This window comes from Nanorana parkeri, unplaced genomic scaffold (assembly GCF_000935625.1).
Source record: "Nanorana parkeri isolate BGI_ZX_2015 unplaced genomic scaffold, ASM93562v1 scaffold44, whole genome shotgun sequence".
Taxonomy (NCBI): Eukaryota; Metazoa; Chordata; class Amphibia; order Anura; family Dicroglossidae; genus Nanorana; species Nanorana parkeri.
The window spans coordinates 2,715,884-2,728,388 of NW_017306312.1; the positions used below are offsets into that span (position 1 = coordinate 2,715,884).

Sequence of the window (12,505 nt, forward strand, 5' to 3'; positions counted from 1 at the left end):
CTCTTCCCCTATATTTGGAGGTTTATAGCAAATACCCACGAGAAGTTTACGGCTAGCGTCCGTCATATCTAGCTCCAGCCATAGAGTTTCCACGTCTTCCCCATTATTTGACGTGATATCGTCCCTTATATGCACATTTACATTATTTTTTACGTAAATGCAAACACCCCCCCTTCTCCCACCTCTGTCCCTCCTAAACAGGTTATACCCCTCTATATTAGTAGCCCAGTCATGCGTGCTGTCCAGCCAGGGTTCCGCTATACCCACGTTCTATGTCGAAGTCCTCTTCAATTAACCTAATTTCAAGCTCCTCTATTTTATTTGCCAGACTTCTAGCGTTGGTGTACATACATTTAATTCCTCTCTTTTTGTGGGACAAAAGTTTATTACCTTGTTGTTCCCCACTATTATTGTTATTATTCTGCCTTGATTTCGGTCGTCCGTTGGTAGTTATACTTACATGTGCCAACGGATTTCCTATATTGACTGGAGTGAGCCCACTATTATTAACTCCTTTTTTACTACTTTCGGTGTTATTTTTAGCTATGATTAAATTATCTACGTTTAATTTAAGTAATTTTATTTTTATACCCTCCCCCCCACTTTCTAGTTTAAAAGCTCCTCCAGTCTTTCTACCATTTTCCCCCCCAGGAATGCTGCACCTTTCCCATTAGGATGCAGCCCGAAACACTAGAAGTTGCTGGGGACCAAGGGCCATACCTTAAGTGCCAAGAGGCTCTTGAGCAGCAGGTCGGCTACCAAGATTGGAGAGACTGTTTGTCCTGTGCAGCTGACGAAACAATGATTTACTCAAAAGGCATGCTTATAGATACATATCAGCTGCATATCTTTTGCCGTGCTAATAGTGAAATGACATAGCAAATGCACATTTGCTATGCTAAAATGCACATTCAGATTTTTTAATACAGAGCTACAGAAGTGTTCTGCTGAAGAGTACAAATTAGTAAATTGCAGTTTTCAGGCATGCTAGCTCAAAACTTCATATTTTATAGAGAACGGACCAAAGAAACATATTGGATTGTCAAAAGATTTTCTAAATAATTGTGTCATCTTAACAACAGGATTTTAGAAATGCAATTTTGAATTAACTCTTGAATATTGTAAATATTGTAGGGCAGTGGAAATTAAAGATTAATCTCTCGATTAATCGTTAAACTTTTTGATCGATTACAATTATTTTGATCGCTAATGAAAACACTCACCTCTCTGCCGGCTTCCGGGAGTCCCGTCGGCGATCCGGTGTCGTCACGGCTAACGAAGGGACGGGGGAGGAGTCCTGTGACGTCGATGTCCGTGATGTCACCGGACTCCTTCCCCCCTTCATTAGCCGACGGAGCCACTTGGGCCGGTGAGTTTGCCCAAGAAACTTTCTGCACGAGCGCCAGCCAAGGCATTGGCCTATACACATACAGCACAGCAATGAAGTAATAAAATGAACTAGGATCACACTAATCCAGCACGTTATTATTCTGAGTTGCCCCACTCAAGCGGCGGCCATATTGAGATTGTGAGATTAATAACGTGTTGAATTAATGTGATCCTAGTTCATATTATTACTTCATTGCTGTGCTGTATGTGTATAGGCCAATGTAGTTGGCTCTGTATGTGCGTTATAATTAATCGAAATTAATCGATTAAAAATGTTTTCGATTAATCAAACACGAAAATTTTAATCATTACCAGCCCTAAAATATTGTAAATAGAACATACTGGGAGACTGGCATCAAAGCATAAATCACACAATGCTCTATAGAAAACAAGCACCTACTGTATTTGTAAATGTGCACCTTAATTTAAAAGCTAGTTATAAATTGATGAGTGTGGTTGCCATTTGCCTTACACTAAACCAATGATCACATAAGATCATTATGACTAATGACTAAACTAACAGTGATCAGTTTATAGCAAATATTATTGTAATTGAATACTAATGTTTTAAAAATAGTGTTCTTGTATGTAATACAAGAACATAAAAGTTTGAAATGATTTTGTGAGTAAAATGGCTATTTTTTTGGCAAGTATCACTGTTCCTTTTACTCACTGGAAGTCTCCCAGTCAGGTCTGACAGTTTGTAAACATCACACTCTCTATGAGGCTAAGGGGACTGATTGTAGTAAAATAGTCTGGTGTAAAAGTAGTTTGGATTGTGTTGATATTGTTGAGATGACAAAGAAGCCAGAAGCCGCTTCACAACCACAGTTAACCTTTACCTGTTGAGGGACCTTGGCTGAGAGTTGAAATGTAGAAATAAATAAAAATGAATGTGTGAGTCAGTCTAGTTCAAACAATCATATTTAATAAAAGTTGGTAGGCAACACATTTCGGGGGCTATGGAATCATCTATTTAACGGCTTGTGATTGCCCAGAGCAGCCGCTGCAGGAGTAGTCTGTGTTTGTGTGTGTCAGAGTTTATATTGGAGGAGAATTTGCATATAAACTCTGACACATGACTGTAGTGAAAGACAGACAAGCACTAGAAGGAGAATATACAAATTGGTGCATGTAATATAATAATGAAATTATGGTGCAGCAAGCATGGAAAAAAAATGCAAAGGTCACATAGTGCCTAAGGTGAGCAGTACAATAATAAAAGTATGTGCTCAGTGAAAATATACCATAGGCTCATTTTAAAAGAAACCTAACGCCAAAATACTTTTGTGCTGGTATTCTCTTTTCATTAAAGATACATTATCATGATTTGTGGTCAATTTAATTTCATTTTTTAGTGCATACAAGTTTATGAACTCATCTTTTATATCATGTTTTTAGTTATTTGTGTAAAAGCTTTCCTTAACAAACATACTAGGTGATCCCATTTTGATTAGGCTGCAGAGTATGGCAGGCTTTCACATTAGAAAGCCCACCACTGGCTGCTCACTTTTTACTACCTGCCTAATTAAAGCTCCAAATGGATCCATATGAGCTAGCAACCGGGAGGGAACCATTCCCTACTTTAATTAATTCAGTGGTATGCGAGTTGGAATTTGACCTAAACACCACAAGATCAAAATCACACAGACAGTACAGTCTTTTCACAGCTCAGCAGTTAACCACTGCAGAAAATATGGGGTTGACCACCTCCAGAAAGCCAAAGGCTGCAAGTGAAATAACCTCATGAGCAGTATTTCACAGTCACCTGGAAATAAACAATTTTTAAAAAATGTTTGCTTCCTGAGCACAACTTAAATCATTTTACATTTCCATTGAAGTGAAACACAACAAACGAGCCCATCAAAGTCAATAAGGACAGTTTACATTTAGCCAGACTCTTTCTCCCAGCCGAACAACTTTTAATCACAATTACCCTGAAACTTTCTGAGATTTGGGACCGCTGAGCGCTCGCTCCTCTGGCAGGTGAATTGTGTAGCCTGCTGCCAGCAGTATATAATGCCACATGTATTATTATCACAAACAGGCTATTTTTCCAGTTTGGGAAGATAGGAATGGTTATGTGGAAAAAAATGAAAAGGAAAAAACCTTATTATAGCAGCTTATGTTTTTCTTCAAAGGTAACCACATCAGCCTCAATGTAGACTCATCAGATTCACAACAGTCCATCTAATGATGAGGAACCAGGTTGGATATCGACCCTAAAAACATCTTATTTACTTAAATCATTTACTAACATTATGGCACATTTTACACGTTGGCTGGCCACTTCCTTGTTGTTGATACCCACCTGCTGGTGTCTGCATCAAGAGATTGCCTGTAACTATCTATCTGGAGGCTGATCACACCTATGCACTGATTACCTATTCTTCATAACACTATCTGGCTGGGAGAGGAGTGCACGCAGCTCTGCTGTTCACATTTAAATCCCAGGCTAGGCCTGCGGCCCCCTGGCTGTCACTAGATGAATGTACTTGATCAGTAGTGCAGTCAACCTTTATATTGACGGCGAAAAGAATGAGATAATAGAAATTACAGTTACCTCGGGAACTGGATGAGCTGGGGAAACTGTACCTGGCCAAACTATACTATAAGCAGTGCTTCTTTGTCTCCGCAAAAAGAAACATCTCCTTTGTTGAATGCTCAACTGCCTGTGTAAGAAGATATGATTGATTGGTGGAGAGAAAACTCTTTGACAGCCAGTCACATAACCTGCAAAGAGAGACGTGAAAAGAAAAATATCAGTTATTATATCCTTTCATTTCTTAGACATTGTCAGATTAACAGTTGAATCGATGTTTGTCTTTAGCCAGATTTTAAGAAGAAAAGTGAAAATGTGAACTTTTCAGCTCTTCTGAAACTACATTTTGCTTTAAATACATTAGAAATATAGGAACAATTAAGGCACATCAAATATACATGAAGGGAAACCTGTACTAAGAGCATTAGGTAGGCCACCATTGATGAGCTCCTCCTGAAAATGTGAGTTGCTTGGCTGTCTCTGGTTTCAATATATTCAGAGTCACCAACCTGGAATAAGCATACAAACCAGGAATGTCAGAGTGAATTCCTTATTCCTAATTCGCAGACTAGTTCTGGATCAGTGACTTAATAATTAATAGTACTAAGGCTGTTGGATCACCATAACAACCAAGGAAAACAACATTTGCATGAGTGGATTCCAGCAATGGCAGCCTTAATGCATCTTCCCTACAGGTTTACTTTATATCAGAATCAGTGCCCTTGGAGTGCCATCTTTTCATCTTACACATATTTAGGCAGCCTATGCACAAAGGGCTAAGTTTAGACCTTTGGGGAGGTTTAGTCCAAGAACTCAAGGAATTACACTTATCTCTCTTTGCTGTTCTTTACAGATACAGCTCTCCTAAAACTGGGACCAGGGCACAGCGGTATCCTTAGCTCAATGATCTGCGCGTTCTCTACTTAGTAACCGTGCTATTTTTGTAATTGAATTAGTCACTGCAATAGAAGTCTATGGGGCCACCATTGCAGCAGCTAATACCAAATAGCAGGGACTAATTCGATCTTAATTCGATGTAGGGTGGTTAAGGGAACAGCATAGAAATCGCCAGCACGTTTCTCTGGCTCATATAAATACACACTTCATCGGGAATTTTGTCCAGTGTGAAAGAATGATTGTGGCTCTTCAGCTGCTGATTTAACATACTGCAATGTTACACTACAAACCAAGTAGACGGTAGAGATCCTCTGGAATGTACAAGCCGCCTGTCTGGTAGTCCAATCACCTATACCGATTCTTTCACATCCTAATTGGCCAGCCACACCAATAGGACAAACCTTGCAGGTCCAGCATTTTCCCCCCACATCTTTCCAATTACTAGGACATTAAGAAGATAGAACATGGACTTAAACCACTGAGCTGAATGTAGCACTGCACTCTGGTTCCAGTTTTACAAGAGCTGCATCTTGGAATGAGAGCACAAAAGTGTAAACAACACTTTACACTAACCCCCTTCTGTTCTTTAAGATAGAATTCCTGGAGCTCTCCTTTAAATAGATGTAAAAGGAATCCTATTTATCAGGGACAACACAGACACTATTATTCCCACCAACATTTGCTTTAATCAATGATGCTGGAGAATGTGATTGGTCAGTGAAGACAATGACATACTGTATGAGTTTAAGCCAGTTAGCTTAGCATTTTGGTTTTCAAGTTTTAAGAGGAAAATTAGTAACTGAAATACGTTGTGTAAATCAGAGGACATCCATGCAAACAGGAACAGCATACAAACTCCATCCATATAATACCCTGGATCCCATGGTACACTTCTCATCATTTAGCATCTGAAAAGTAGCTAGGCCTGAATTTGAATTAGGCGCAGCAGACCAGTACCTAAAGATGCCACTACGGGAGGGGTGCTCTACCTAGGGTTAGCTGTTGTTTTGACAGTCAAAAGCCTGGTATGAAAGGGGCTCCTGCAACACAGACCTGGGTCACAGTCTCTGTTGCAGGGGTGCTGGAAGTGACTCCTATATAAAAGGAAGCCTGTATAAAAGCACTGTTTTTAGGCTTCCTTTATGAATACATTATATCAATATTATTGTTACAATGTCTTTTTTTTTCATTTAGATCAAAGTTTTGAAGCAACCTGGCAAGAGAAAAAAAACCCAAACCAAAAACAATTTATTTTTCACTGATATTTTTCCACTGAAATCTGATTAGTTGTTATGGGCTACTGGACTTCACACATTTAGAACCATGCAAAAAAAAAAAAAATGAAAAAGTATGCTGTCCATACTAGATTTGAAAGTTACATATTTTGCTCTAGAACAATCATTTGGCTAAACAAAAAAACATGTTGGATTGGCCACATTCTAATGGATTTCTGCCAGGAGTGATTGTCATTTTTGATGGAAGCAATTGGTAATTGATTTAATTGCCCATTTGGTCTAACAGATTACCGAAATATAGGATTTCTTCATCCAAACAATTGTTTTATCCATATCAATACATGTATGGGCAGCAAAACAATGGAATTCACATGCAGGGCTCTATTGGGTTGCCAGCTTAGCAGTATTTCACCAGCCTATCTGGTAAAAATCAGACCTGTTGTTAATGTTATTAATAGAAAGAGATCATAAGGCTGGTATTGTTTCCCAGGAAAGGTTCCAACCTTACTAGTAGGTGTTACATTGTCCATAACAGGCAGCCAACAGATTTCCTGAACAAATATCTTTAAATGAAACCCATACATAGCTTGCTATTTCTGGCTTATATTTCTAAGTATGCAGCGACTGAAGTCGGATCAGTGTCTCAAAAGGAGAAGACGCAAGAAAGTCAGTATGGCAGCCAAGCAACCAGTATTTCAGAAGGAAGGTTAGTAATATCGGCTTATGTATTTATTTTATGATATCCTTAAATAGGCTGTTTGCCTGTACTATACCCCCTAATTGCCAGTCAGACAGCATGAACCTGCTCTTCATCCCATGTGACTGTGCACAATACAACAAAAACAACAACTAGGCTATGTAGAAAAACATACTTTTACCATATCAGAAAACAGCAAGATATATGAAATATATATTTACATGTGAAACGTAAAAAAAAAGAAGAAGAGCTTGGGTTGTGCTAAGGTGAACCCATTTAATTTGTCCCTTGGCAATTTCAATCTTTGCTTCCAGTACTTAACATAAAAAAAGTAATGCAGATAAACTTTAGCAGGTAGCATTATGTTAATCTTTTCATAAGACTGAAGTGTTCTTGAAAATCTCGCAGTGTATTACGCGGGCACACACATTTCATTCCTCATGAAGTAAAGAAGGTCTAGAATTAGATTTTTTTTCTACATCTGCACAGATGTATTTATTGGGGGCCAAAAAAAATCACTTAAGTAGATATGTTATGAACATGCTCTGGCACATGAAAAGTTTGGTATAAAATCTACTATTGACAGGACATGATTACGCAATTTCATTCAAAGATTCACTATAAACACCATCTCTATTTAGAAGATGGACATAACCCCCTAGTTTAAGAAAAGGCCTCTCTAGGAAAACAAACTTACATTCTATGACTTCTCCATGTCTCTTAATTCTAATTGGGATTTCAGTCTTAGTTTCTGTGGAAGGATTGAGTAGGTTTGAACCAGGAAAGCAAGCTTCCATAACACAACAGGATCTTTCTCTGTGGTACTCTATACCAAACAGTGTGCCTTCTGCCTTCCTCAGAAACTGCCTTGAAATTGTCACACGGCATCATGCCTTTCAATGCCGCAGGTGGCCTGTCCACTAGCATGAAAATAATGACACTAATCCAGGGTGGGTGGGATCTTTTCAGAAAAGGATAGAAGTTTGACTCAGGCCTACTTCAGCTCCTGTCCTCTGCCATGATACGGCTCCTGATGTGATGGAATGACTCGGATGTGAAGGGGGTAATGAGGTCTCTGATGGGAAGGGGGCTTCCGATTTAAAGTGGCATCCTGGTGTGAGAAATGGTGAAAGGGGGGATTCTGATGTGAAGGGAGAACCCAGTGTTTTTGTGTGGATTCCCCCTTAAAATCTATATAGGACTCCTATCTCAGATAAGGGTATGGTATGGAATGTGGGGGGACCAAATGTCATTTTTTTTACATTTACTTTTTTTAGACAGGGATGTCTTGAGATTTTGCACACCTTGAATGGGTGCCGTGACTGGAAAAAGGTTGAGAAATACTGCTTTATACATTGCTTTGCTGTCAGTCATTATAATGTAATGGTGGGCAAAGACACAACAATTTCCAGATACTGGACTTCATGTGAGCTTCCCTTCCCCATTGTAAAGAAAGTACCTGCTCTTACCTTTACAGAACCAACTGCTGCCCGGATCAGCAAATGGAACCCTAGTGAGAATCTGAACCCAGGTATATGACACAGTTATACACTTCTCCTTTACCTCCCACAATGCATTCCTTGGTGCCTGATTGCAATCTGGTGGAGTGTGAGAGAGTACCAGGCAAGCAATGCTGTCCATTTAGGAGGAGGTATCTTATGGTTTGTGCTGTATAGCATTAGTCTAAGTTTAGTTAAAGTTTACGAACTTCTATATCCTTCACACAGCATTGTCAGTGTTTATTTGCACTTTCATGTGGAACCCTTTATATTTTGTCTCTTTTTTCACATTCTCTGCAGCTTTCTGTAGACTGCAAAGCTTTCTGTATTATTTCTACTAACTAATGGAGATATCTTTGATCACAGGTTTGATTTTCCATGACATTTGTCTACTGGAAAGATTTCATGTCTATGTGGACCCACTCTGCTTCCCACATCACCAATCACATTCAACCTTTCAAGGCTATCTGTAGGGGAGAGGTACTAGGAAGGATACAGCAGATATGCTTGGGATTGTATACAATGAGAGGATTTCAGAACAGGGGAAAGGCTCAACAACAATACAACAAGTATTAAGCAGGTAGGCTGCCATTAGACATTTGAAAGTTTAAAGAAGAAATCTGGGGAGAATAAAAAATATAATCCTTGCAGTGAAGCTATACTCGCGCTAACACAGAAGGTTTTATTCCGCCTGGAGTTCTTCTTCAATGGTCATCTTTCACATGAGATCTTTTTTTCTTTGTCAAATCCTCTTTGAATGGGTAAGGATACAAGCGGGCTGCACCATCACGTAGTAGGCGGGCCCTTTAATTTGTTTATGATAATTCTAGCTCTAATGGTGCAGCATTTTTATTCTAGCCAAGGCCTAAATATTTATAGAGTAGAAATAATTTATCCAGCAATAGAAGTGGAGTCATGTTATTACACAATCCCTTACTGTTGAGTATATCGCAGACATAAATATGGTGACACGGAAAAACCATGAATAAGTCTTTTCTTCCAGGGACACATTTCTGTGACATCACACACAAGACAAGTTTTTATGCCGAGCATTTGCACTGTCAATATAATGTATTTTATGTACATAACTGTCAGTTTCATAAGCTCTCAAACATCCCTTCATCTTCTCTGGGCTCTTTGAAGCTCCCTTCTAGGCCAGCTCTTCTCAGACTCTTTCTAGATAAGATCATCTTAGAATGCATAATTATCTTCCCTATTTACTAAAGCCAAGGAACACACCAACATGTGTACGGATCCCACTGATCTCATGTACACTTCCCATATTCTGATCAGGCTAAGTGACCTCTCCAAACCAAATACAAATGATGAAAAGGAAGACTTGTCCTATGCTGTATTATGTGGTAAACTGCACATCATTTACGCTTCTGGGAGGAGGGATTCGTGTCTCAACTGACCTTTCTATAAGAGAAGTCATATTTGACAAGCACTATACTGCATGTATACAGCACAACTTTGACAATTGCATCTTCATTGTCCACTGTGCTTTGGTGATTAATTTGATTCTGCCCAATTGTGAATTGAACATAGTTTGAATGAGGAACTTCAATGTTTACAATACTTGTAGAGTTTTTGTTTTGTAACCCTAATCTATCATAATATATTTCTACAACAGTGCCATCAATTGGCTGATTATTACATCAAGCTAGACTGCTTAGGGATTTTAACATAAGTGTTTTTTTTCTGATATGTATTTGTTGGGAACAATTTGAAGAGCAATTCTGAATTTTAATCTTATGGATCTCAGAATTCACTTGTATTTAGTGCTCCATTTGCTTGGCATCTGGTTAAATGCAGCACATACTGTCAATGTGCTTCTTAAAGGAGAACTATGAGATGGGTGATTTCCACTCACCTCATAGTTCTAACCGACCTGTGACAATGAGACTGTCATAGGTCGGCTCAGTAGATCGGGAGGTGAGCGAACATATACCAGGTTCGCTCACCTCTCGATCCTGTCACGGCTCTCTGTCGTGACAGGGGGAGGGGCTGGGTTCCCCTCTCCCCGCTCCGATCTGCCAGCGCTGACTGGCCGAACGGACGGGGGAGGGGGCGGGTACAGCTGGCTCTGCTTCTAGATAGGCAGAGCCAGCTGTCACTCATGCAGCTGGGCGGATCCCGTCATCTACGTCGGGATCCGCACCGGCTGCGGCGTCTCAGTATACCGCGAGCTGTAGCTTGCGGTATACTGAGCTTAGGGTAACGGGAGGACGCTAGTTTGTGTCCTCCCGTTACCCTAACGAGAACTATGGGGAAAAACACTGACCCCATAGTTCTCCTTTAACTCCTTTTTCCCTATACCATGTAAATGGAAACAAAAGCAACAAATAAGCAAGTCAAAGCAACTCATACTGATCTAAAATGCAAGCCATGTTTTCCTCTAACAGGGTTATTCACAAAAGGGTGAAAAGTTTGTAGAAGGCAGGAGAAGAATACAATCTAGGCCAAAATAGCCGGTTTGGAAAGATTCTCCAATTCAGCTCACTTTCCAGTTCAGTTATGTTGTCCTAGATTGTTCACTTCTACGGCCTTCTCCAAACCATTCACCCTTTTGTGAATAACCCTGTAAGTATCTGAAAGCATGCTACGTTTGACTTGCTTCTGAGCCGAACCACATGTGCACTATCACTTGGAACAAAATTTCTGAAAATAAAAGTGCAAAGTCCCATGGCCAAAATTAATTTAGGTAATGAACATCCATGACTGTAGTTGTATAATTACCAACTCAGAAAGAATAAAGCAAGTGCGGGCTTTCTTTCTGGCAGCTCAGAGCTCAGGCTTTTGACAGGGCAGGAGGGTCTTATTGTCCCTTGGGGAGTCTGCCCATACCAGACAGTAGTCAATTATCAATCAGATGTCAGCATTCCATGCTAAGAAACAATATCATACCATGTTTTGAGACAGTTTATATATTCTCATCATACACAAGAATATATGGTATATAAGTGAACTGGAATGGCTCATATCAGTATCCACATAACAGAAACAGGTAAGAATCTGCATTAAAGTACGTAAATATCTTTGCTCTGTATAGCATATTTGACAAACATGGAAAAGAAATGGAAGCTTCACTTTAATGTTGTAAAGTATAAGGAGAACAGCCATTGATAAACAGGTGTCTTTGCAAACGTCCCTTTCAACAGTGAAGAGAAGGCAGGACAGAACCATATAAGTTACAATATACAAAAGATGTCTTGCATTTAATGGGCAAAACCCAAATAATTTAGTGATAAGCCTTGGGCTGATTGGACACAACCAGACAAGTGCCCTTCATTATGAAACAAAAGCAAATTCATTCTATTGACAGATGCTGATTACATCAAAGAGATTTTTGCAGGTGACCTATACCTGTTTCATCTATGCGTTTAGAGTCAGCGATGTCTCTAAGCAATTGTAATCATCATCTAACATGCAAGGGCCTTCCAGATCGGTTAAAGGATAGTGTCACAAGTCACCCACTACAAGCTCCTGGGGAACAACGGTGCATTGATATTGTCAAGCATGTAGCCGAGCGCTGGTCACGCTATCCTGAACATTACTAGCAGGGGTTAATTGCTCAGACAGCCAAATAAAATACAGAAAGAAGCGTATAATTACAGAGACACTGAAAGGCCACGCTCAATTTTGAAGCTTAGTTGCATGAGTAAGATCTTCAAAGGGGAAGAAGAAAAAAAAAGTACTTACCAAATCAAATGTTTTTGCTGCTGTTCTGCAGAGAACAACAATTTGCATACACAAGCGATCGTGTAAATCTGAGGCAAGAGTAATCAAAAACAAATCTCTTTCATGATAAAACTACCTACCATTATATATAAACAGAGCAGAACATATTAAATAAATGATTTTTATAATTATTCTGTGCTAATACAGTTCTACTAGTAGGCTCAGAAAAATAATTTAAACAGTTTGTTCGGAATCTTAGTGAAAAGTGGATTTCATTGATTTTTAGACAGACAGACAGACAAAGGATACTCAGAGAATGATGGGTTGCACAGCAGAAGCTATATGGTATTCTCATGCTGTTCTTGTCTGATTTAATCCCAAGAAAAAGTGTGCTATGGAGGAAAAGCAAGAGGAATGAGCAATGGCCCTGATTGACTCTAAGGAACAATTGAGACATAAGCAGGCTTTTTACAATCACATGCAAATAATTTTTAGGCTCAAACTGAAATCAAAGTAATCAAACAGGTCACAAAATCTTTTTTTTTTACTAAAGGGTTGTGGCATG

At 39.4% G+C, this 12,505-nt stretch overlaps 1 protein-coding gene across 1 annotated transcript in view; it reads right to left on the bottom strand.

The window, feature by feature from the left end:
• Positions 1 to 12,505, bottom strand: part of METAP1D (methionyl aminopeptidase type 1D, mitochondrial) — a 146,300-nt gene that overhangs the window by 74,897 nt on the left and 58,898 nt on the right. Inside the window, exon 2 of the mRNA XM_018572451.1 lies at positions 3,953 to 4,122. Within this exon, the coding sequence (XP_018427953.1) occupies positions 3,953 to 4,122 (170 nt within the window). The remainder of the gene's footprint in view (positions 1 to 3,952; positions 4,123 to 12,505) is intronic.